General features: G+C 40.5%; 1 protein-coding gene across 7 annotated transcripts in view; it reads left to right on the plus strand.

Annotated features, from left to right (window-relative positions):
- Positions 1-27,563, plus strand: part of vwa5b2 (von Willebrand factor A domain containing 5B2) — a 154,532-nt gene that overhangs the window by 83,916 nt on the left and 43,053 nt on the right. For all 7 annotated transcript variants that reach the window (XM_052017995.1, XM_052017998.1, XM_052017992.1 and 4 more), the window contains exons 2-10: positions 6,528-6,756; positions 8,552-8,713; positions 10,517-10,733; positions 12,381-12,538; positions 15,718-15,849; positions 18,650-18,774; positions 22,598-22,774; positions 24,688-24,798; positions 25,344-25,546. In XM_052017995.1, coding sequence (XP_051873955.1) covers positions 6,618-6,756; positions 8,552-8,713; positions 10,517-10,733; positions 12,381-12,538; positions 15,718-15,849; positions 18,650-18,774; positions 22,598-22,774; positions 24,688-24,798; positions 25,344-25,546 — 1,424 coding nt within the window. In that variant the 5' untranslated portion in view covers positions 6,528-6,617. The remainder of the gene's footprint in view (positions 1-6,527; positions 6,757-8,551; positions 8,714-10,516; positions 10,734-12,380; positions 12,539-15,717; positions 15,850-18,649; positions 18,775-22,597; positions 22,775-24,687; positions 24,799-25,343; positions 25,547-27,563) is intronic.

A 27,563-nucleotide genomic window follows, 5' to 3' on the forward strand; every position in this document is an offset into this window, starting at 1 on the left:
GGATACCATCTTTATGGTTTACTTTGCTTATGGTTTTAAATTGATTGCATTAGAAATTCAGTTGGGTCAGCTGTATGTCCACAACTATTACTCATCTTTTAAAGATGAAGGCAGGAAAGAAAAGAGATTAACAGTGCCTGGTGCACTGATGCTACGTACTATCCTCAGGGCTAAGCAACTAACTGAATGGTAATCATGGATAACCTTTCATATAACTTCAATTATGCACAATGGCAGGTTTGAATTAGCTATGGTTTACTTAGCCTGACAGAGATATCAGGTGTTTGTACTTTATCCAGTCTGATAAAAGAGAAAACTCATGATCAGGCAACAGATGGTGGATGTAAATCAACCTTTTAGTGGAATATATGAAATCTGGTATGAGGTGCACACACTAACAGGAAGTCAGTATCTAATAGAAGTGTGTACAGTTGTACCTTTTTTTTAATCACCAATGGACCTAACAAACTGATGTTGTTGAAAAGAACTGCAGATATTGAAAATTTGAAATAAAAGCAAAGAATGCTGGAAATACTCAGCAGATTAGGGAACACCTGTGGAGAGAGAAACAGAGTTAATGTTTCAGGTTGATGACTTTTTCAATCAGAACTTATCTGAATTTGTTGCTGTCACTCAGTGAAGTTAAAACCTATTTCACATTTTTCTGCAGGCTGCTGGTAAAACCTGCAGGCTCTTACCCCACGCCACTTTTCTTGCTGTGTATTCAATATAAATTCAAATTAGTTTCTGAAAATGTCGTTGAGGTTTTTCTGAAGTACTAAAGAAATGCCATCATAAACTTAGTTGCAAAAAATTAAATTATTATCATACTGTGGGAGAAATCTCCTACAGGTTCCAATGTGTTTCCAGGGCAAGCCAGTTTTGTGTTAGGAATATTGGACAGTGGTTATTTTGAGCTGTTTACTTCCCATAAATTAATTTTCCCTGTGTTATTTTTTAACCTTCATTTCATCTAGGCTCACATATGGTTTTATGCAGTCTTCTTATTTCTCAGGCAGCCCCTCGGGTTGAAGATGACTTGCTCCCACTCCAGTTCTGTTGGTTCTGAGGTGAATGATGAGGCCAATGTAGGAAGCACTGATTCTGCCACAGGTGGAGCAGGAAGCAGTATATGGGGTGGACTGGTGGGTGGTTTGTGAGATTGTGCGTTCCTTTCTCCATTTGTATTGGGCTTTGCTGTGCTCCTGTCAAATGGGATTAAGGTACTTAATGTCAGCCTGAATGCATCTTCTTCACTTTGAGTATTCATGGGCCAGGATTTCCAAGGATGGAATGCTACATCTCTTCAAGGAGGCTTTGAGAGCATTTTATCATCTGCCTTCTTGATAATCTCTTCCATTGGCAGAGCACTGAATAGAGTATCTGTTTGGGGAATTTGATGTCAGGCATGCAAATGTTATGGCCTAGGGAACCCATAGAGTGTAATCAGGGTCTCACGGCTGGGGATGTTGTTTGGTTGGGGTGCTGACACTGGCTGCAGGTAAACTTGGAAGATTTTACAGAGGCAATATCATTGGTATGTTTCCAGTGCCTGTTGTAAGAAGCATACAGATGAGCAGTGATGATTGCTACCCAGTACACCATGGACTGTTGGTGGACTACTTCGAACAAGCTACTTTTGCCCAAGAAAAAATTGAACAAACGTGACTGTTGGGGAATTTAAATTCATATAATTAAATAAATTTAAAGTTTAAAAAAATTTAGTCTCAGTTATGAAACCATCAATTTATGCAATCCAGATTGTTCACAAATGGCCGTTGGGGAAGGAAGTTCTCTGGCCTTACAGTGCCTGGCCTACACATGACTTAGACCCACCAATGTGATTGACTCTAAGCTGCCTCCTCAACTCAGACAGTTAGGGATGAAGAATAAATGCTGGGATTGCTGGTGACACCCACATCTTGTGACTGAATAAATATAACAAACATAAAAAAAGTGAAATATTGAGAAAGACCAATAGATTGGAACTGATTGGAGTGTTTCTTCAAAGAGTCCTCACAGAAGTTGTTCTTGTACTTCATGCAAGTCTCTGCAACTGTATTGTTATGGGACTGAAGGTACAGCAGCCTACACCAGGTAGAAACACCTTGTTTTGATCCCTCAAGGATATGCTGGTTGGATTTTGAATGCCCACTGGACAGCATCTGGGCCATTTTTTTACTGATATTAGGTGTTGTTTATTTACAGATTTTTAAAAACTCAGTGCAAATTCTCGAACTGTGTGGAACTTAAAGCATGTTCTATTATTAGTCCAAGCCTCTGGATTGAAAGTCTAGTAACATGATCATTATAATACGGTCTTTGAAGAAGTAATAGGAACCGAGAATAAAAGTTAACTGGTGGATTTTCCAATTTTAGTTTTCCAGGAGGTATTTGATAAGGTGCCACAACAAAGGTTGTTGCAGAAAATAAAGCTCATGGTGTAAGAGGTAACATATTGATGTGGATAGAAGATTGTCTGGCTAAACAGGAAACTGAGTAGGCATAAACAGGTCTTTTTCTGGTGAGTAAGGTGTAATGAGTGGTGTGCCACAGGGATCGGTGCTGGGACTTCAACTTTTTATGATATATATAAATAATGGATGAAGGTTACTTTGCTAATTGGACATCCACCATCATGAAGTGCTTTGAGAGGCTGGTCATGGCACGCATCAACTCCAGCCTTGCAGACAACCTCGACCCACTGCGAAACAGGTCCACGGTGGACGCCATCTCCCTGGCCCTACGCTCATCTCTGGAGTATCTGGACAGCATTGACACCCATGTTGACTATTGTTTATTGACTACAGGTCCACCTTCAATACTATAATTCCAAGCAAACTCATCACCAAACTCCGATACCTGGGACTCAAAACCTCCCTTTGTAACTGGATCCTTGACTTTCTGACCAACAGACCGCAATCAGTGAGGATAGGCAGCAACACCTCCAGCACGATTATTCTCAACACTGGTGCCCCACAAGGCTGTGTCCTCAGCCCTGTACTCTACTCCCTATATACTTATGACTGCATGGCCAGATTCTGCTCTAACTTCATCTACAAGTTTGCAGATGATACCACCATAGTGGGCTGTATCTCAAATAACAATGAATTGGAGTACAGGAAGGAGATAGAGAGCTTAGTAACATGGTGTCATGAAAATAACTTTTCTGTCAATGTCAGCAAAACAGAAGAGCTGGTGATTGACTTCAGGAAGGGGGATGGTGCACATGCTCCTGTCTACATTAACGGTGCTGAGGCTGAGAAAGTTGAGAGCTTCAAGTTCCGAGGAGTGAATATAACCAATAGCCTGTCCTTGTCCAACCATGTAGATACTACGGCCAAGAAAACTCACCAGCGCCTTTACTTCCTCAGGAGGCTAAAGAAATTTGGCATGTCCTTGTTGACCCTCACTAATTTTTATCAATGCACCATAGAAATCATCCTATCTGGATGCATCACAGCTTGTTATGGCAGCTACTCTGCCCAGGACCACAAGAAACTGCAGAGAGTTGTGGACATAGCTCAGTACATCACAGAAACCAGCCTCCCCTCCATGGGCCCTGTCTATACTTCTTGCTTACTCAGTAAAGCAGCCAGCATAATCAAAGACCCCACCCACCCCGGACATCCTCTCTTCTCTCCCTTCCCATCAGGCAGAAGATACGACAGCCTGAATGCATGTACCACCAGGCTCAAGGACAGCTTCTATCCCGCTGTTATAAGACTATTGAACGGTTCCCAGGTACAATAAGATGGTCTCTTGACCTCACAATCTACCTTGTTATGACCTTGCACCTTATTGTCTACCTGCATTGCACTTTCTCTGTAGCTGTTACACTTTGTTCTGCATTCTGTTATTGTTTTACCCTGTACTACCTCAATGGACTGTGTAATGAATTGATCTTTGTGAACGGTATGCAAGACAGGTTTTTCACTCTACCTCGGTACATGTGACAATAATAAACCAATACCAATTCCAAGGATAAATAGGAAAGTAAGATAAGATAAGGTAGATAAGATATCTTTATTAGTCACATGTACATTGAAACACACAGTGAAATGCATCTTTTGCATAGTGTTCTGGGGGCAGCCCGCAAGTGTCGCCACATTTCTGGCACCAACATAGCATGCCCGCAACTTCCTAACCCATATGTGTTTGGAATGTAGGAGGAAACTGGAGCACCCGGAGGAAACCCACACAGACACATAGGGAGAACATACAAACAGCAGCCGGAATTGAACCCAGGTCACTGGCACTGTAATAGCGTTACACTAACTGCTAGACTACTGTGCCGTGAAGAGGACACAAGAGACTATAGAGGGATTATATATACTGTAGTTTAAGTGAGTGGACAAAGACCTGGCAAATAGAGGATAATTTTGAATATCGTAAAATTGTCCCTTTGGCTGGAAAAGTAAAAAAAAAGGAAGCGTATTATCTAAAATAGAGAGAGATGCAGTGGGATCTGGGGTTTCTAATGCATGATTCATAAAAGGTCAGTATATGGTACAGCAAGTAATTAGGAAATTTATAAGAATGTTGTGATTTATTACCAGGAGATTGAATACAAAAATAGAGAGGTTATGGTTCAGTGACACAGTGCAATGGTGAGAGCACATCTGGAGCATTGTGTACAGCATCGGTTTCTTTATTTAAGGAAGAATGTTAATACATTAGAAGCAGTTTAGCAGTATCACACCTGGAATGGGTTTGGTCATTTAATGAGAACAGATTGGACAGGCTAGGCTTGTAACCAGTAGAGTTCAGAAAAGTAAGAATGCCCAATTGAAATATTTAAGAACCTAAGGGGTCTTGGCAAGGTGGATGTTGAGAGGAGTTTTTCTCTTGTGGGAAAATTTAGATCTTGGGGCCACTGTTTAAAAAGAAGGGGTTGTTATAGATGAGGTAAAGTATTTTGTCGTGAGTCTTTGGATCCCTCTTCCTTAAAGGATGGTGGATGCACTGTCTCTGAATATTTTTAAGACAGAGGTAAATAGATCCTTGATAAGCAAGGTGTTGAAAAGTTAAGATGGACAGATGGGAATGAAGAGATGAGGTGACAATCAGAACAGCCATGATGTTATTAAATGGTGGAGACAGGCTTGAGGAATAAAGGGCCTATTCCTGCTCCTAATTTGTCTGCCTGTATATTTGTACAGTTGAAATTAATAGAGGAAATTTTTTTATTTTTTCCCATGGGTTTATGCTACCTGAGATATGCAGAGCCAAATTTAATGTCAGTGGAGATATGTTTCTATTTTACCGTTTCGTGCCTTTCTGAGCATTTCTCTATTTCTTGTCTCTCTCGATCCCCATAACACAAACATCCCTTTGTAATATATATCACCAAAATAAAGTTCAGTTCTCACAGAATCTGCATAAAGCTCCAGCTGAAATAGAGGGTATTCCTTATAGAAACTGACCAACCCAGATTCCATTTTTAAAAGACATAAATAGATTGTTCAACTGGGCTAGCCTAGATCCCTTTCAGTTCAATAGCCAACAGGAATTGATAGCTTTTGAAGGTTGCGAGGGTAAGATTGACCCAGGGGTGTGGGAGCTGAAAAATATTTGAGCATATTACTTTCCATTCATTCAGTCTGAATAAGAGATCTTTAACCCAATCACCAGCAAAGTGAGGGAGAAGACCTTCACACCCTTCTCCTTTATACCTGACCTCCCAGCTAAGAATACAGAGGATTCAGCTAAGAATATGCCGCCTAGGTTAAGTTCAAAACTGAAATATGTTTAGAAAAGAAACAAAACAAGAATACATAGTAATCATTGTGCAGATTTATCTGTCAAATGAAATTAAATGTTGGTACTATTGTTAATTATTGACAGACATGTAAACAATGCAGTTCCTCTCCAGATGTTATTCTGTGATTGAGATTTGGAAACATCTCTATTTATTATGTAGATTTACACTATAACCTCAATTTGAAATGGCTGATGCTCTGAAGTGTCATATTTCAAAACTAAAGGTTAATGGAGAAACAATTCAAAATTTCATAGCACATTCAAAACTAGAAGTGTCTGTGGGAAGCACTGCAGTACAATATTACATAAGTGATTGTAAAAGAATGGTCCTCATGATACAAAATAGTAACTAATACAATGCAGTGTAACTTTAAGGCAATTATGTTTTCCTCTTATTCAAGAAACCATTCTTGAATCTCAAACATTTTCTCCAATGTTTAAATTTGAAGTTCAGTTTATCTATTCTGTTTTAATGTACAATTAGCCACCTGAACACTGGTCGGTGTTCACTGTACTATCACAATAAGGACTTCTTGCTACGATGACAATATTTTGTGTGACAGAGATTCTATGATGCAATTAGTACATATGGCATGTTTGAGAATTTCATATCTGGACCAAGCAATGACTTACAATTTGTAATATTTGACATTTATCAGTAGGATGCCTAGAAATAATCCAAAAGCTCATTTATTTAACAGCAAAATTTGATTATTAAATGCCAAAGTCCAATTGAACTTTTGTTTTTAAATGTCCTTCTACAGATATTTCGGACTTTATGTTATGATCAGAGTGTGCTGAACGATACGTTTTAGACTTGCTGTCAGAAAGGGCTCAAGGCTCAGCTGAACACAATGCCAGGACTGTTAAACCAATCAACATGGGCACCTCTCCCTTTGAATGCATCCTGTATCAGAGCCTGCACTAATGGTTACTCCCTCAGGATATCCACGAGCCTCACCTATACCAACCCAGAAAGTGAACCGGTGGAAGGTATGCAACTGAATATCTAATGCAAATGGCACAATAAACAAATAATATAAATTCAAAGTTTATTTGGCATTAGGGAATGTAAGAGTATCTAAGATATCAGGGACTAGAGTTTCCTTCTGGTTTGGGTGGTTTGTTTGTTATAATTTATCTGGAATCAGCCAAATCAGTGCAAATAATAGCATGGTTTTAAATGCCAGTTATGTTTAGTGTAAACTTCACTGCAAATATTTCACACTAGTTAAGAAATATTATACTACAATTTGTCTTACTCCTAAAGATGGCACCTCTCAGCTAAAATTAATTACCTTCGACAGTATTCACACCATCATAAAGCTCTACAAATTAAATGTTTTTATCTGTATCATCAATTGGCACACTTCAAAAACTTTTGAATATTATTCTTTTCAATTTACAAAAAACTGCTGAACACCAATTCAAGCAGCAAATGGTTGCCTTTAAAGCCATTTTCATTCATTTAAAATCACTATATTCATGGTAGACTAGACAATCTGATCAAAATGCTTACTTTTTTGGGATAAGCTATTTTTCCTAATAGCATTAATTAAGGACTAAATTACTGTTCTTGAATATATCAAAATATTTCATGCAACAAAATATCTCTTTTGTATTGCATTACAGAAGATTGATTGGTTGCATTGGTTCATGGCAGTGGGCACATTTGTTGTTGTGCAAATGAGTTTCAGGGATGCAAGGGGATTCTTGCCCTTCTGAAAATAAGATAAGATATCTTTATTAGTCACGTACATCGAAACACACAGTGAAATGCACCTTTTGTGTGGAGTGTTCTGGGGGCAGCCCGCAAGTGTTGTCATGCTTCCGGCGCCAACATAGCACGCCCACAACTTCCTAACCTATACATCTTTTGGAATGTGGGAGGAAACCGGAGCACCCGGAGGAAATCCACACCCTGTTACCCATAACTGACTGTGCAAACATAGAGGGGGATGGGACTGATAATGAAAATCCAGCTATTTACAACAATTTGAAGAATTTTTTGCTAAGGGAGACATATTTTTCCACATCTTCTGAGAGTGAATTATGTTGTTCTTAGGAGCAAGAATATCCATTCTCCTGTTGCTGTGCTTCCCAGCATTGCTCAAACAAACACAGGGCAAAGTATTATTGAGACAGCTGTTGACAAGAATTAGCAAAACATTGGTTGCATATGGAATTAATAAACAACAGGAGATATCAATTCCTTCATTAATAAACTAATTTAGTTAGACTAGGATTAAATCACCCATATCCTTTTCATCTGTGACTTTAGTTCTCATGTCCATCAGAGTGCACCAGAATTTGACTTAGATTTTAATAGTTCACCATGACTACCAAGTAAAGCTGATTGCAAATGTTGGTGCCTGCATTGACATGGTTAAATGTGAAAGTTTTGAAGTTGCTGTCACTGATAATCTACTCCTTCATGTGCCCTGCTGTTAGTCTTTACAGATGGAACCATTTAGAAATCACTGATTTTGCTTTTAATTCTGGCTCTGCTGTCCGTGAAAGTTCCTGGGTCTGATTGGATGAACAACCTACCTACTAAACCTATTGTAGGACACATTAAAATACCCAAATTACAACTGAGATTGAAAAAGAGGAAGTTCACAGAAGGGAACCTCCTAAATTTTGGTGGTAGTTTTGTTTTTACTTTGCTGCTGGTCCGCATTATCTGAAGTGCTATTAGAATTAATTTGTTAACATCTATCTACTCAAAAGCATTATTATTACTGTATAAAATAAAATTCTTTTTAGAAAGCCTTGATTCTTTTTCTAGGTGTATTTGTTTACCTGTTGGAGGAGTCAGAGGTGGTGGTTGCCTTTGAAGCCTTGACAGCAGGAAGACTAGTAACAATCCAGGTAAAGAACCGGGGGAGAGCTGAAGATTGCTGTTTTGATTGTTACAGGCGCTCCAACCTGGCACTTCAATGTAACAAAGGTAGGTGCAGGCTGCAGAATACTCTCCACTCATGCTCTATTCTGATAGTTTCTATAAAGTAATGTTTCTGGAGTCACTAAGTTATCCAAAAGGTAGTTTAATGCAGTGCAAATTTTTGTACTTCGACAATTGAATTGGATTGTGTTTTATTTTGCCTTCTCAACAACAGCAAGGGTTTACTGCCTAAGAAGTACTTCAAGACAAAACCAATAAGTATCTTGTATGGGATTACTTTCTTAATAGGAGGTTTACAGAGCTAAGGACAACACTCCTGTTATTGACTTAGTCTTCTTCGGTAAATATTTTAAAAGATGTGTATAAAATTACTTTATCTATCTCAAAGATTGATTTGCATCAAGTTAAAGTTTAAGATTCGCCACTAAAAATGTTGGAGCTATAGCTTGGGAGTTATGAAAATCCCTTGCTCAATTAATTTTGCATATACATGATTATTGCTTAAAGCATTTGCATGTGCTGATCTAGTAATGGGTCAGTTGCAGAAATGGCAATAAATCAGCAATGGAAAGGAAATACACTGCTCCAATATAAAATACATAATTAATCAGTGCTTTAGTTGTACAGTGCTGGTCTGAGGAAATAGATGAGCTTCTACGTGACTGCTTTGAGTCAGTGGACTAGTCCATATTCAAAGACTCAGCTGCCAGGCAAGATGAGTATGTCACCACCATCATTCACTTTACCAGCAAGTGTTTTGAGGATTGTGTACCAAATCCGGGTGTTCCCAAACCGGAAACCATGGATTAACCGGGAGATCCACTCCTTACTGAAGTTGAGGACTGTAGCATTCAAATCAGGTAACCCTGACCTACACAAGAAATTGAGATACGACCTATGTAAAGCTATCAGAGATGCTAAGAGACAATACCAGTTCAAAATTGAGTCCCAGACCTGCAGTCAGTTGCGGCAAGGCTTACATGCTATAATGGGCTACAAAATGAAGTCAGGCAGCATCACTGACAACAGTGCATCCCTTTCCGATGAGCTTAAAACATTCTATACACCTTTTGAACGGAAGGGGATTGGGTTGTCACCACCCACCCTAACGGCCTCCAATGCACCTGAATCCATGTAAAATCAGTCTTCTGGAGAGTGAACCCGCGGAAGGCATCTGGCCAGATGGTGTCCCTGGCCGTGTCCTCAGATCTTGTGCTGATCAGCTGGTGGAGGTATTTGCAGACATTTTTAACCTCTTCCTGCTTCAATCTGATGTTCCCACCTGCTTTTAGAAGACCACTATCATTCCGGTACCCAAGAAAAACAAGGTAACATGCCTTAATGACATGCATCGTCACTTACAACATAAGAAATAGGAGCAGGAGTAGGCCATCTGGCCCGTCGAGCCTGTTCCGCCATTCAATAAGATGATGGTTGATCTGGCCATGGACTAAGGTCCACCTACCTGCCTTTCTCCATTAACCCTTAATTCCCCTTCCTGTTCTCCGACTCATCGTTATTTGAGATAGGACCCACTACAGTGGTATCATCTGCAAACCTGTAGATGGAGTTAGAGCGGAATCTGGCCACGCAGTCATGAGTATGTAGGGAGTAGAGTAGAGGGCTGAGGATGCAGACTTGTGGGCACCAGTGTTGAGAATAACAGTGCCGGAGGTGTTGCTGCCTGTTCTTACTGATTGCCGTCTGTTAGTCAGGAAGTCAAGGATCCAGTTACAGAGGGTGTTGTTGAGTCCCCTAGTTACTCTCAATCAGGTGTACTTTCTGCAGCTTTGGAAATGAAAATATTTGAGCACCCTTAACTTGAGTCTTCACTGTATTGGTGCACAGGTCACCTGATATTGGATGAAGATATGGAAAGAACGACTTTCATTGTTAGCACTGGGTTGATTGGTTCTCTGGAAACCATGACGATATTCTTGAGCACTACACTGGAGCTTCAGACACAGCAGAATGGCACGGTGCAGGTGCTGTTTCCTCTTGTATTTATGCCTCTGGTACACAACAATGAGGGGAAGGTTGAGTCTACAAGAAGTGATGAAGAACGGTGAGTGCCGATGGGGTATGACTTCATATGGAGCTATTCACATTACCACAGCAACATCAAATTTTTGCATTATACGGAGCCTTTCATGTAACAAAATGACCAAGGGCGTCAGGGGAATGTTATCAAACAAACTTTGACATCGACTCACATAAGGAGATATTGGGGAAAATGACCATAAGCTTGATCTATAGGTTTGAGCACAAAATAATTCATTAAACAACTTAACTAGGTTTTAAATGGTTATGAGGTAAAGATAATATATTTATTGTAATATACTCCTGAAGTATTAATTGAGATGTTATTCCACATACTTTGAAAGGGTTAAGTATTGATTTATAACTTTTGTTTTAATGTTTCTTTCACTAATTAAAAAAGACAATAAAAATATAAATTTATAAAAAGTATACATGTGGCGGTCACTTTCCTTCATACAATATAATAACAAATAGGGAAAGAGTGGCAATTGTAGTAATTGGGGCTTGGGGGTGTATTGCAAGAGTTTAGTAGATGGGGAAAGGAGAGTCTAAGGCAGTAGAGACCAGGAACTATCTTCTAATTAATCTTAGATTGCCTTGTTGCTTTTGCCATGTTGAAAATGGCATCCTGCTCGGGAGTGGATTAAAACTTGGAAGTGTATGTTTATCTGGTAGGTGCTTATATTAGTATCACTGAAAAGGAGGATCAGGAGGAAATGGGGGCCCTCCATTTAAGCCACTCATTTCACACCAACTAGACAGAGTTAAAATTTCTACCAACAGCCACATGATATCCCAATGAGCCGCTTCACCCATTCATACCCTGGATTTGCAGTGTTTGCAGTTGGACTTTAATTTGCATTCCAGGAGGCAAACTAACTGAAACAGGTGGATGGTTCAGTCATCCTCCTAATCCAAGATGGTGATGGTCAAAGGGCTCCCAGTTTGGGTGATAAGTAACCCCAAACAATATGTGACTGGTACTATTTGAAGCATGACTAACCTGTTTTCATCAAGTGGAGGTTTTCAAATTGGACTCCTGAACATGCAAACAATCTATTCACTGGAATGCTTAGTTTTTTTACTATTGGTTATCATCCTTTCAAAATGTATGGGCTAACGCCTTAACTAATACAGCTGAGAAAGAATGGCATATGAATGTGTTTAGGCTTCTGTACACCAATGTTGGACAAAGTAATTGTAGTCCATGGGAGGCAGAGAACCATATCCATTTTTTTATTGTTCTGGTTATAAAAAATATTTAGGTATCAGAAGATCCTGAGGAGTATACTCTTCACCACAATGAAATAAAAAGACCGTTCAGATCGCTAATCCTGGAGTCAAGACTCAGGCATCCAGGTGTGGCCATTATGAGGCTGAAATTCAAACCTGTGTGTCTGTGTAAATTCTGCCAGGCAGTAGGGTTGATATGCATATTTAAACCTGAGTACAACTTAACCTGGGCCACTACTGGTTACTTTGAAGACACAGCAGTCAGTAGTAATCCTGATCTTTCATAACCGGGAACCTTAAACATCAATAGCAACCGTGTTTCTGAGACTGGTGCTTTGAGGTCGCCGGGGTTGTTTGCTAATTATTTTTACTTTGTTATACTCTTTAAGTTATAATTGTACCTGAATTTTCATATTCCTTTTCTTCCCCTTAACTATAGTTTTAGTTCTACCAATTGCTTTGGAGCAGGGAGTATGAAAGTGGAGAAATCCAATGAACACCGCAGCCTACCAGAGATCTTATCGGAACAAGTATTCAACCCAGTACCGTATGAATTTAGCTTTGAGATGCTAGTGCGTGGCCCCTGTCTCCTAGCAGGTAAGAAATGTCACTATTTGGAAGCTTATCAATGTCTACCATTCCTCCCTGAAGGAGTGCATCTTTTAATTGAGCACTGACTGGATTAGAGACTTGAGATTGCAGATGCTGAAATCTGGATGAATTTCAGTTCCACATGAAAAGCTATTATAAAGCAGAGAAATAGTTTTTGAGTTGGATTGTTCAAATTGTCGCTGCCTTCTGACTGCATTTCTTATCCACCATCAATCCCCCACTGATGCCTGGCTATCCATACGAATCCTCAAGCCCCTCCAGACCTGATCCACAATCTAGCTGATTTCCTCCATACACTCTGCAATGGCCATTCCTAGTGTAGTGCACAACGTTGTTCCTTCCTTGCAACTGAATTCTGCTGTGGCAATTCCTAGAGCAAAGTGTTCTTTTAATGTACCTACAGTGTGTTTACGGGGAGGAAGCAGTGAGGTTGGGATAGGGGTTGGGAGAGATGGTGTTCAGAAGAACAGAGGACTGTAGTATTGTGGAGCAGAGTGGTGTTCAGTGGGTTGACATCATGTCTGAAGTGAGAGAATGTTTTTGATAGAGGGAAAGAAAATGCCCATGGAGAAGATGGATTGTTCAGGAGAGAAGGTGCGGGGAGCTTGTGCTTTCAGGGGTCCAAGAGTGAGGAGTGGTGAGTGGATTATGGGAATATATTGGTGAGTTGTCAATCATGGAACTGGATGTAAGAGAACTGTGAGAAACACACCTGCTCTTTCTGAAGAGGAAGAACCACTGACATTCACATTATGTCTTTCACTACCTCGGCAGCTATCAAAGCAGTTTGCAACCATTTGTGATCTTGGCTCAGCAGCAGTCCTGCAAACACACTTAGCCAGACCTTTTCACCTCTTTTTACCTGGTAGGCATTTCTCAGGTTCAGTAAAATGGTTTAAAAAGCCAATGTGAAGATAACCTCCTTGATACGCACCAGCTAAAACTGGATTTTCGTTACCCTCCTCTCACCCTTTCTTTTATTTATTCCTTTCACAGGATGTTGGCATTGTTGGCAGGGTCATTTTTATTACCTTTCTCTAACTGCCTACTGGAAAACTTGTTAGGCCATTTCGGAGGTCATTTAAGAATCAACCACAGTGCTGCGAATCTGAATCACATAAGAGTCTGGCCTGGTGAGGATTTCCTTCCATGAGAGGCAATAGTCCAGCAGCTTTATGATCATCACGGCCAAGACTAGCTGTTTGTTTTTAAATTCCAGATTATTATTAAGTGTACTTATATTCCATGGCTGCCATTGTAGGATTTGAACTCGTGTCTCTTCATTCAAACTATTTGGTTGTTAGGCAGTAACTTAACCATTGTGCCATCACTGAACCCTACCTTAACCAAGGCCGGAAAAAGATAGGTTAGGCAATTTTCAACCCTCCTATTACATTAGGTTAAAATTACCCCTATTTTCTCTTGCCATCTCCATCCCTGAGAATATTTGATAATGTTATCAGCTTTGAGCCCATGCAGTTTGCTGCAATGAGATTGCTTTATTTCACTTATTATCCTTGTTGAGTGCAGTTTTTTCCAGAAAGTGGTTTGGTTTTCCTGAAAGTGGTTTGGTTTTTCCAGAGGTGGAATGGTTGGATTATGTACATTTTAAATGTTTTAAGATAACTCTGGTAATTACTGCATTGATAGACAAATGAGGCAGAAGCAAAGGCTCACATATTTTTCCTTCCAGTTTTTGTCCCTGATCCAAATATTTTAGAACCTTAATTAAAACCTTGTGGGACAGAGAGGAACTTAAATAGTTAAAGGCCTTCCTCCACAAAACGTGGCAAGAAATTAAATTTAGCTGGAAGGTATCCCTTTTTTTCCAGGATATATAATTATTCACCATCTTTATAAAATATTCAGGACAGGCAGATAGAGGTAGAAATAATCAATAGTTTAAGTCAATCCAACAGATTGATTCCTGCAGTTTCTGTGCTAAACACAATTACTTCTGACAGGAGGAATCTGACGAGTTTCCATACAATCCAAGCACTAATGCAGTAAATCACTCCGAGTGTAAGCACAGCACAGTGAGGTTCTGAATAATAATGAGGGTAACATTATTTTTTGTCGATAAATTTAAGTATTGGGTTGTAAGAAAGCAGTTCTAATTGAATATAGAAGACATTGCTTTTACAGTGAAATGCAATTACTTTAATGGGGATGGGGGTGGGGGAATTGGGAGGGGGAGGTGCAGCATGGGGAAGAGACACTAAACTGGACCAGTTTGAATACATTGAACAGTGTTATTAATTTGCAGGGGGGATGAATGAAGACTAGCAAGGTGGCTTTTGGAAGTGTGGCTTGGCTTTTGTGAGATTTTTTTTAGTTCTTTCTCTTGCACTTTGGAGCAGCATGGATTATTGACACTGAGCTGAATTTCCTTTTCTGTCTTTTGTACTTGTACCAGTTGTGTGCTGACATAGTCACGGTAACTACAGTCTGTGCCATTGATCCTTGCACAGTTTCATGGATTGAATTAGAATGGTGGGATTTTTTTTTTGCTAGAATTGACATTCCAGGAGGAGAAAGAAGTATATTTCTCTCACAACTAATATGTGCAAATTCATTAATATGTTGCTAGCTCCAGACAAACAAAGAAACAAGACATTTGAAGAGTTGGGTAAGTTAATTGAACACAATAAGTGCCTCATGCCCCACTCCCTATAGTTCAATGGTATGTTTAATCAGCATCCAGATGAAACTTTGATGGGTGTGGTCACAGATTTGAGATGGATTGCCGCACTCTAGGGTACAAGTTCATAGGAGATCTTGCTGGATCACCTAGTCTGTAGAATCCAAAATGTATGTGCTTGAAGGAGTTGCTCAGTGAGGAGGAACTGAATTTCAAGCAGGCACTTTACATTGCCCAAGCAATGGAGGCAACTATCAAGCAAACACAGGATAGGGCCTAGCTCTCTGGCATCTTCAGGAAAAGGGAGGAACCTCCTGAGAGGAAGATGTTATAACTGTGGCAGCCTGTGACATTGAGCTGTGGAATGCAGACACAAGGTGGATGATACTCTCAGGCTGAAGGAAAGATTGCAGTGGGAACAGGCTTTTGCAAAGTATCTTTAAATACCTATTCCAGCAGGTAGGAAGCCCTGGAACCTCCTGAAACCTTAATTTCTTTAATTTTAATTCCTCTTGCTTTACAGGTGTGGAGAGTCCCACACATGCACTACGAGCTGGTGCAGACCCCATTGCCAGGTCTGCTTCCACTCTGTACATCACACTGGCTGAGAAACACCAGTATGACAGGAACCTCCAAATTATATTACATCCAAGTGGTAAGCCTTTTCTCTTACCTTATGAAATTGAGAATATTTAGCTAACATAACTCTAATGTGCCGAAACCGAGACTGAGTGGATAATTTTAGGCTAAACCACCTGATGGGATTAAGGTGGGTTTTGGTAGAACCCTTGTTTTACATCCATCTTGCCTTTATGTGCCAGTGATTTTACTCATCTACTTACTACTTCATAGAAGGAGACTATTTGACCCTGGGATACAAAGCAGACCGATCTGTTGAGTCCCATTCCTCTTATTTCCCTGCAGCCCTGCAACTTATTTGCTCTCACTTGCTCATCAATTTTCCCTTCAATTCTGTTGCCACTGATCTTCACCAAGGGGTAATTTACAGTAGCCAAAGAACCTGATTTTGGGATGAAGGAGGAAACTGGATTGCCAGACAAAAACCTCGTGGTCCTTGGGAAAAGGTTCAAACTCCACATGAACACCTGAGGTCAGGATCAACCCCTGGTGTCTGGAGCTGTAGCAGCAGCAGTTCCTACTGCACCACCATACCACCCAACGTGAAACACCGTCGGAGAGAGTGTAAAACAGCAGTCCGACTCAAACATTGAATGCACTCAGGTGGGGTTGACTCTTGCTCAATATCACAATCCTGCCAGTTTGTCTCAAATATAGGATTCTTTGTGGGTTAAGCTCCCAGCAGTGGAAGAACTTTCGCTGCTCTGGTAACCCAATCGGAACCAGAGGGGCATCAGCCCATGTGTCCGTGCTGTGAAATTTGCATGTCCGGTTCCTACTGACTTGTTCACTCGGGAAAAGTCGTCGTTTTCTCCGTTTCTGGGCTCCTTGTGGAATCCAACAATGGAACCCAGTTTTATCCTGGGAATCCACCTCTTGGACTCTGAGATACCAATGATGCCAATGTGAGTTGTACTACAAAGATTTAGGAGGCAAAGCAGAGGTAATTTACCTTTAAAACTTATTTTACCCTTCTTTGATTGTTAAATTGTTTCTATATATCTTTTGTTTAAAAAAAATGATAATTTACTTACATTTTGATTGTGTTTAAATGTCTCTGAATGCAAAATTGTAAAATCAGTGACAGCTCTGACAGAAGGCAAAGCTATGGCCACAGGTTTGCTTTTAATCAGGGGCTGTCAAGGGCATTTCAGGATGGGGCATCGAACCACACTGTTGAAGACCCAATTGGCATCCAAACACCATTGGACTCCATCCTGGAGGGAAGCCAATGATAAGCTTCCGGCCCTCAGCCCAGGGACTGGCTTTGGGGTGAACATGGGTAGTGATTCCAGAAAATGGGACAGTGCCAGCTGGATCCATCCCAACATTCCTTGACAGATCTCTCTCTGGGAATTTGTTCTTTGTCAGTTGTTGCCTGCTGCTTAGATAAACCTCTGTTTTATTGTGATAATTTGATACTTTTTCAACAGACTGCAATCTTTTCAAAGATTTCGCATAAATATCTCTATCCAAGGCTCTTTTGAAATTTCATGTAAATGTCGGCTTTTGGATTATCCTCAACCACGAGCCTAGAACATAGAACAGTGCAGTGCAGCACAGGAACAGGCCCTTCAGCACACAATGTCTTTGGCAAACAATACCAAATTAAACCAAATCTCTTCTGCCTGCACATGATCTACATTCCTCCATTCTCTGCATATTCATGTGTATATCTAAAAGCCTCTTTAATGCCACTATTGTATATGTTTCCACCACTACCCCTGGCAGCCCGTTCCAGGCACCCACCACTCTCTGTATGTGTAAAAAAAAAAGTGCCCGGCACATCTCCTTTAAACGTTCCTCATCTCACTTTAAATGCAAGTCCTCTTGTATTTGACTTTCTACTCTGGGTAAAAGATTCTGACTGTCTACCCTATCTATGCCTCCCATAAATTTATAAACTTCTATCAGGATTTTATAAACTTCTATTGTCTTTTTTCTGCTTTTTTTTTGTTGGAAGCTGAGGGACAACCTGATTAGAAGCCGATGTAGTGACACAAACAAGTCCAGCGGCATGGTCTTATACCTCTGAAGCCTGAGCTCTGAAGAGTTTCATAACCTCATTGGCTTTTCTCTTTTGTTCATTAAAAAAGTTTGCCACAAAGTCAGGAACCCCATGCAAATTAAACTGGAAAATAGTAATGCTGACATGGAAAAAAAAATTATGAGGCTTATTTTTACCAAGGCTAATTGTTGGGGCCAATTGTAATACGCCGTGCACTGCCTCAACTACCACAACCAATTCTGTCCCAATCTGGGTGTGTTGTCACAGCAGATGGAGCATTTGTGTTCTGAGTCTTCAGAAGAGCCATTTGTTCCTGCTAATTTATTATTATTATACTTTCATGTGTAAACCTGTGATTGAAAGGGTGCAAGGAATGAAGGGTTGGGGGTAGTGGTGGGAATTAGTTAAAATATTAATTCAATATTAGGGCTTCATATGGACCAAAACAACTTTAGTTAATTTTTCTAATGCTACCGTACCATGCCTTGCATACCTTGCTCTCTAAATTAACGAGGCATGTCACTGGAGAGGCTCTTGTATTAAATGCTTTGATGGTAGTTGAAATAGTTCCAATTTTTTTGGGCGTAACTATGTAACAAAAAGTATTTTTGGAATAATCATTCAGCATCCACACTTAATATAGATGCAGCAGGTAACTCTGAACTTTGCAGCAAGAGTGATGTTTCAGAATTTGGCTCTGTAGAATGGAGGATGAAACACACATTCTTGTAAATGAAAGATGCCTGAGAGACTTTTGTTATTGGAAGCACTGTAAAGTTACACATATTGACCTTTTCTATTCCACAAGAGCCCCATATTCCACACATACTGCTGGAGAAAGGCAGCATGAGTTTTGAGGAGTACGAACGACACGTTAAAAGTAGACGGGATTTCACTCGAGTGATGAAGAAAAACTCTAATACGGACAAAAGGGTAAGAACTGGTGTTTCAAAATAACACATGGAAAAAAACTAATAAGAGCACTTTGCAGTTAAATCAAAAATGTAATTGCTGCAGGCTAGTTGTCAGGAATCCATAAAGAGAAGTCGTCTTGAAAAACTTGCTTACTTTATTACAACTGTAGCAATTTTGCAAAGTACCAGACCTTGTATCGACCCTATTAATGCTTTGGAAAAAGAACCATTAGCCTTTGACAGATAAAAATGAAGCAAGCGTGACCAGAAATCCAGCGATAGCTTAATGCTGCCAGTTGTATTGTCTACATCTTCCCCCTACACACTTTAGTTCCTAGCTACTGGATTAAACAATGAAATGCAACATCAGAATAAAATCCCCTAATGCCTGGATCATCACCATTTGTCCAACCTGTCAAATGTAATGAAACATTAATATGAAATGGTTCAAATGATATGGTGTGATATCAATAATTTCTTGCCTGTGATCAGTATGCAAGGAGGCAAAAAATTACAGCTAGCGGATTGACACCATTTTGGAATTCTTAGCTAATGTTTGGGGCAATGGAGGATGGGAGGAAACTTAACTGAGGTCTACAAAATTATGAGAGTGTAGATTAAATATGAAGGACCTATTTCCCGTAGCAGAGAGGTCAAAAAGCAAGGGATGTGGACTTAATGTAATTGGTAGAAGGGTTAGAGGGGAGATGGAGAAAACATTTTCGCCTGGAGGGTGGTAAGGATCTGGACATCACTGTCTAAAAGGTGGTAGAGGCAGAAACACTCATTCCATTAAAAAAAAATTCTTGGATGTGGATATGTGTACTTGAGAAGCTGGTGGAAGGCAAGGTTAGATTGGGTAGCTTGTTTTTTTTTTACCAGCACAGATGGGTGGAATTGTCCTTTAAAGATATATCAAATTAATATTTTGTTAATCTTCCTTAAAATTGCATGTGCTGCATTCTAATATTTGAGTTGATTGTTAACTTTATTAAGTACATAACACAATGTGTATTTTAGGACATTCTGAGGCCAATATCAAAGTCACAGGCAAAGGCTTAGTGCACTGAGAGTCGCTGAGCTTCTGTTTTACATGGTGGGAAAAGGAGAAAACTGATTCAATGCAGAAAGATGTTTGGAGACTTGAGAGCCTGCAGGTGTTGGGATCCAGAGCAAAATAACTAAATGGCTGGAGAAACTTGGTGGGTCAGGCAGCATCTGTGGAGGCAAAGGGATAGTCGACGTTTGGGTCGAGATACTGCATCAGGACAGAGATAACTGGAGAATTCAATGTTCATGCCATTGGATTGTAGACTACCCAGGCAGAACATGAGGTGCTGTTCCTCTAGTTTGCATTTGGCTCACCCTGAAAGGTCGGTGTGGGAATAGCAAGGGAAGGCAAAAAAAAACACATCCAAGATGTTTCACAAATAAATATAGGATTACAAATGGGGAGAGTTTTGGAAGGAAGAAATAGTCTGAGTGGCAGTGAGGTGCAGTTTTACATAGTGTAGAACAGAGTAGGACAGGAGGTAATGGGGTGAGGCAGGGGGCTGGTGTTACAGTTGCTTCTGCTGACAGGGATATAAAAGTTAAATGCTACCCAAATGGTGCCTTTTTTAAAAAAGCTTTGCGGCAGAGTGAAGGCAGTTCTTTTTCTTAAACTGTCCCTTGGAATCAAGGATAATTTGCTTCCACTTTAGTGTTGTGGGTTCTTAGGTGGCTGATGAGACCAACGTGGGACTTGCAAACTCTTCCACAGATGGGACAGGAGGTGAAACACTCCATCCACCGCCTGCACTGGGCTTTTGTGTGCTGCCAGTGCATGTACCTGAGGTTTTTCAATACTATCCTGAATGTTCCTTCTCTACCTTGAATGTTCGTGGGTCAAGGTTCCCAGGAATCAGTGCAGATGTTGCATTTCTTCAAGGAAGCTTTCAGCACATCCTTCACTCTTTTCCTTAGTTTGCCCAGTAATCCCCTCCCACAATGGAGCTCATAATAAAGCATCTGGGTTGGGGGTCTGGGGTCAGGCACGTGGATGACGTGGTCTGCCCCATGTAGCTGAATGAGTGAGACTAGGGGCCCCAGTGGTCCTGATGTTGGCCAGTGTGAGGATGCTGACATGGACTTGCTTATCCTTTGGAGGATTTTGTGGAGGCTGCGTTGGTGGTATCTTTCTGGTGCTTTGCAGAGCCCATTGTAAGTACTCTCAGGGTTCAGAAACACATAGGTTCATTGTTGGCTAGTAGATCATGTGGCAGTGGGTTTCACCATCAATGTCTGCCTTCGATGAGCATCCCACTGTGAATCTGTATTGTGAGAGGGCAATGTGGTGCAGTGTGGGCAGGTTGTTATTGGACCTTTCTCTGACAATGTTGTGTGTAAAGCTCATTGTGACCAATGCTTCTTTGAACAAATTAACAATGGTTTAGAGTATGGCCTCTGAGAGCACACAAATGCAAGCTTCATTTGCATACTGCGGCTCGACGACTGAGGTTTGGGTGACCTGGGCTCTGGAGTATAGTTGGTGTAGCTTGAACAGTTCCTCATTAGTTCTGAAGATTAGCTGCAATTTCGGATAAGTTTTTTGAGGAGAGATGCAGCATTGCAGCAAGAAAGTATGAGGAAACTATCTGGGCAATGACACAGATTTGTTTGACACTGTGTTCACTGAGGTTGGCTCTGGCTGGTATTATTGGCTTGCATGTCATCATGAAGCAATGTAAAATGGAGACAAAATGGGCTGTGGAATCTAAGGAGTATGCTCCGCAGTCTCTTGTGGTTAATGGATTCAAGGGCTTTAATAAGGTCGATAAAGACTGGTGTATAGTGGCTGGTGCTGCTTCCTGTATTTTTCTTGGAGTCATAGCATGGTAAGGATCATGTCTACCAGCAGACTGCCTCCTCTACTGGCAGTCCAGGCAGTGACGATGTGAGTCAGTGCTCCTAGACTGCTGAAGGTCAAGGGGCATACCTGTGCCTTTGGCCAGGAGCAGGAAAGGCCTGAATGTGTCCAAGCCACAGCCTGCAGCCTCTCCTGGTCTGATCAGAGCATACAGTTGGGTTTGTGTATGTGTGTTGACTGGCTTATTTCTTACCAGAGGCAGAATTTAGAAAGTTGTCTTTTTTTAAAGTTCTCCCATGCAATCCATTCACAGCAGCCCCTACTCCCAATGTACCCGGTTTTACTCGTGCATCTAACTGCTTTGACAGCTGATGAGCCTGGGGGCAGAACTTTACTGGCTCTCAGGGACTTGTCATTGAACCACAGAGTCAAACAGCGAGGAAACAGACCATTCGGCCCACCATGCTTTCTCTGACCACCAAGTTGCAGGCATTTGTGCCTGTTAAGGGACTCTGGCAAATATCACCCTGAGTTCATTCAGCTAGGTTGGGCCTGGGACTTGTTCTTTGTCGGTCGGTTCAGGAAACTTATGAGAACTACTGACTTTGTAGCCAATCTTCCATTCAAGAACATAGTGTCTCTTGTGACATGGGATTACTAGCAATTCTAAAATGGCTGGAGAAGAACATAGAAGTAGATAGAGGCAAGATCATGGAAGGTTTAATGGATAAAGGCAAAGATTTAAACATAATGAGGTAGTAGGTGAATATTCAACCAACACTGTCAAAGTATAACTGATCATTTATCTGACTGAGAGGTTGTTGGTATAAATTGTGTTTCAACATAGTAATGTTACACTTTCATTGTAGTTTGTTGTTTAATATGAGTAGGGAAGTGCTGTTACTAAATTTCTGCATTCCTGTCATGTAATATCAGGTAAGGAGGTTATTGGAACTGTCTAAAACCAGTCACAGTGAGTATCTTCTCATTGCAGGTTGATTTTGTGCGGAAGCGTTTTCATAAAGACATCAGATTCAATCCTGTGCTGATGCTGAACTTCTGCCCCGATCTCCATAGCATCCCAACAGATTTTGGAAACGTGACCAGAGAAATTATATTCCTTATCGACAAAAGTGGCAGCATGAGTGGCATTAATGTGGGGAAAATAAAAGTGGGTTTCTTACTCATGTATCTGAATTTTGAATGTCAAGAAACATTTGGTACTGTAAGCCACTAGTAAGTTAATGAAAATATCAAAGTGGAGGGTTAAGAATCAAATAAGTCTAGGATTAGAGTCTATTATAGGCCAGGATTAAACTTTATATATCCATCAAAAAAAACAATAACAGCACCATGAATGGAACCTTTTCTGACTTTATTTTACACCCTTTGTCACTGTTGGCTTAGTTCAGCTTCAGAATAACTTAAACCTAGTTTTAGATGGGGAAACTCAGCTACGCCAATGCATGGCATCCACATTTTCTCATTTTTTCATGTTTCTCATGACATGGAAGGAAGTCACTTGGCCAATATGAATCCCATTCCCCCACTTACTTCCTGAAACCCAGGAACTCTACCCTGATTTTCCTACCACTCACCTACATTAGGGGTAATTTACAGTGGCCAATTAACCTCCTACCAGCACATCTTTGGAATGTTAGAGACCGGAGCACCTGGAGGAAACCCACACAGTCACAGAGAAAACATGAAAACTCCACACAGACAGCATCGGGGGGGGGGGGGGGTCAGGAATGAATCTGGTTTGCTGGAGCTGTGAGCCAGCGGGACTACCAGCTGCAGCATATTGATGCCCTATTCACATCCAGCCATTTATACAGCCTTTCTTAAAATATGAGCCAGGTTGAAGGTAATTCAAGTTGAAGATATGCTACCTTGGTAGTAGATTTAAAGAGCCAAATCTTTCTTAGCTGAACCAAATTTGAACTCAGTTGCAGGGTTAGAAGAACAGTTTTGTTAACAAAATACTTTGCTAATTTCTCTACTGCAGCAAATATTAAAACTGATAAACAGTATAAACGAACTGCACAATGAGTGAAGCATGATGGATTTTTATTAGCTCGCATTCCAAGCAAGAAATTACAATGGACATTATTATGGGTCTCACATAATGTTGATGTCAGACACATTCCCAATTAGATTATTTATGCATGATGTATAAAAATCAGAAATTTTGATTTTCAATGGTATTAAAGGTAGTACATATAAAGATGTAAGGAAGGAGAGCAGGAGTAGGGCATAAGGCCCCTTGAGCCTGCACTTGTCGTTCAATAATGTCATGGCTTAACCAATCATGGCCTCAGTTTCACTTTCCTTCCTGTTCCCCATAACATTGACTTCCCTAAAATTCCTGACTGGGGACCAACAAAGTGGGTGAAGCAGATTTGCACCAGGATAAACTTTTAATTGCTAAAGGAAAATAACATGTTTGCAATGACAATTCATGACAGGAGGTGCATCCTAGTGTATATTCAATATATCCCAGCCTTTCACCCACATATTTTCAGACCTTTTTGTGAAAGTTGTGAAGAAATTCGATCATATTGTTAATGAAATTTTCCATAATTCCATGTCTTTTCCAAGTGGAAGCAAGTCTTTTGGAGTTTACCCCAAATTAAACACTGAGAACAAGCATATTACTGAGGTGGAGAAAAATAGTGGAAATAAGTGGGTGAAGAGGGGGAGTTGGGTTTAGTCTGTAAAACTGTTCTGATAGATGAATAATCTGCAGTCAAATTACAGATTTGTTCAATACCTTAGCTTGTGTACAGAAAACCCAAAGAGGTTGACTTTAACTGCAAGTGGATGTCAGGAAAAAATAAGTGATAGATAGCACAAAATGAACTTGTTGGCCAAGGTGTTAGGGCATAACATATTCACTGCCAGGCTACGATCCCTGTTGGAAGGGAGTGGAGAGCCCTACTGGTAGGGGAAGGTGGGGGAGTTCTTGGCCACCCTGTTGGAAGTGAAAGGTTACAATGAGAGAGGAAATGAAGGGTACTTTTCTGATGTCATGTAATATGCATAAAAGAAATAATAGTTTCAATCTGCTGCTTTACTTTCCAGGAAGCCATGATAGTTGCTATTAAAAGTTTACCACCTGGAACATTACTGAATATCATTGGTTTAGGCTCGAATGTGAAGACTCTCTTCTCTTCCAGTCGATTGTGTAGTGATGTAAGTTCTCTCAGTTGAAACATAACTCAATTCATCTGAATGTTTACAGTTTAAGTTGGAATAGCATAACTATTTATTTTAAATGTTCTCTTTTTGAATGCCATTTTGTCATTTTTTGTGCAACTACTTGAGATGAGGTGGAATCTGGCTTTCCCATGCTTCTTCAGAAGCACACTGGCTGGTGAAGGGCACTCATAATTTTTGATATGAAGGACTAAGCCTGCCACCCATAGATGAGGTGGAATCTGGCTTTCCCATGCTTCTTCAGAAGCACACTGGCTGGTGAAGGGCACTCATAATTTTTGATATGAAGGACTAAGCCTGCCACCCATAGAACAACTAATCGTCATCTGTTGCCTGCCAGAGTCTTTGAGACTTTCTAACTGAATCACCAAATAAGACTAAAAGAGCAACATCCATGACCTCTGACTTGAAATCAAACCTTTGAGCATTTAAATTATGGGCCATGCGATTATATTATTATTTCATCCTAAGCTGATCTGCATTCTACACAGTCTTGAGTTAAGTTTTTTGTTTGTTTAAAGGAGACCCTATCCTTGGCATGTGAGTATATTCAGAGAATGGGAGCTGACATGGGCAGCACCAATATTCTCAGTGCTTTATCCTGGATTTACAAACAACCAGTCCATTGTGGGTATCCTCGACAGCTCTTTATTTTGACTGATGCTTCAATGAGCCATGCTGGGAAAATCATAGAGCTGGTACGAAAAAATGCAAGCTCAGCAAGGTATTTCTCTTATATTTCTTTTGTATTTACGTTCCATTAGATAAATGTTATACAGCTGATCGATTGTTATTTTTATCTCAAAAGGGATCTGTACAATCCATTTCTGTTTAATTTCTTCTCCATTTCTATTTCACTGCTTTTATCTGCATGCTGTCTGCCCTTGAAGACATCATCTGAAACACAAGGGCATTTTCCACATGAATGTTAATGAGGTCTAACTCTTCCTCCCCACCACCTCTCTTCACTGATCCATTGTCCCCGAATTGTCAGAACCTCTCAAAGGATCATAGAAATGTGCAGCACAGAAATGGGCCCATAACTTTGACTTCCCTAAAATTCCTGATTGGGGACCAACAAAATGGGTGAAGCATGATGCCTATCCACACTAATCCCATTTGCCAGCATTAGGCCTGTGTCCCTCTATACCTTACCTATCCAAGTTCCTGTCCAAACACCTCTTACACGCAATAATTGTATCTGCCTCAACCATCTCCTCTGGCAGCTTGTTCCAAACATATGGTCACCCCCTCAGTCTCCTACATTCCAGAGAGAATAAACCCAGCCTCTCCAGTCTCTCCTTATAACTACAGCCCTCTATTCCAGGCAACATCCTGGTGAATCTCTTCTATCCATTACTGTATGAAGAGAAATTTCCTCTGACCAAACATTGGAAAGGCTGAAGCCAATAGGCAAGATCATTCTGGACCTGCTGCATACCTCACAGTTCCTTGCAGCCTTGTTGGTCCCAATGCACTGCTGGCATCACTGTTGTGTTCATTCCACGAGGTGCAGTGAGCTGTGAATGGCGACCAGTTTGCTTTGTCCATGGACCACCTGATGGCCTTCTGACAGCTTGTGTTATCCAAGGCCTTTTCCACTATTGCTAAACATCTCTGATGATCAGCAACAGATGAAAAGTATTTAAGATATCTTTATTAGTCACATGTACATCGAAACACACAGTGAAATGCATCTTTTGCGTAGAGTGTTCTGGGGGAAGCCCGGAAGTGTCACCACACTTCCGGTGCCAACATAGCATTCCCACAACTTCCTAACCTGTATGTCTTTGGAAGGTGGGAGGAAACCGGAGCACCTGGAGGAAACCCATGCAGACACGGGGAGAACATACAAACTCCTTACAGACAGTGGCCAGAATTGAACCTGTGTCGCTGGCACTGTAATAGCGTTACGCTAAGCACTACACTACCGTGCCTTAAAGAATTAAAGATAATAGTTATTCTTTTAAAAATAATAAACTCACTTAAAACACATTTAACATGTAGATTAATTATAAATATGAATATTAACTTAAAATAAAAGCAAACAAATTACTTACAAGTGAATGAATGAGGTCATGTCGGCAAGTAGCTGGGGAGGGGAGGGGGCAGTTATTAAGTGAATCCAATTCCTCAGCTCAGTATGTTTGTGAAGTGCAAGGCCAGATGCTCCTCTCCACAGGTAACCTGTGGTCTGTATGGAACCAGTGGCAATCAATCCATCAGCATATTCCTGCCCATTGCCTGACACAAACTTCATGCCAAAACTACCAGCTCCATTTCTCTTTCTGGAAACTGTTTAAGGGCGAACCTCTTTGCTACATTGATGTGATGTTTAACTTGACATGAATTATAGATTACATCACTCCACCGCCAACACTACCTTTTTACACATTCCCTCTCGGTTTAGGAAAACACGTCCAGGTTTTTGTTGCCTTTAGGCTTGACTATTCCAACGGGCTTCTTATGAATTCTCAGTAACCTTGATTTTTAATTTTCAACCTGCATCACAACTAGTTCACCCATCACCCAGGTGAAGCATGGCCTCAATTTTAAAATTCTCATCCTTGTTTAGAAATTGGAGGTTCACACAAAAATAATTCAATATCTATCACTTGGCTATTTAACATGATTGGAAGGTCATGTTTTTAAGCAAATTACTATTCATGATTGTATCAGCACAGTGAAAAGAAGAATCAGGCATGTTAAAAATACTTTTATATTTAAAGAGGAAAAAAATC

Source organism: Pristis pectinata, chromosome 6 (assembly GCF_009764475.1).
Source record: "Pristis pectinata isolate sPriPec2 chromosome 6, sPriPec2.1.pri, whole genome shotgun sequence".
Taxonomy (NCBI): Eukaryota; Metazoa; Chordata; class Chondrichthyes; order Rhinopristiformes; family Pristidae; genus Pristis; species Pristis pectinata.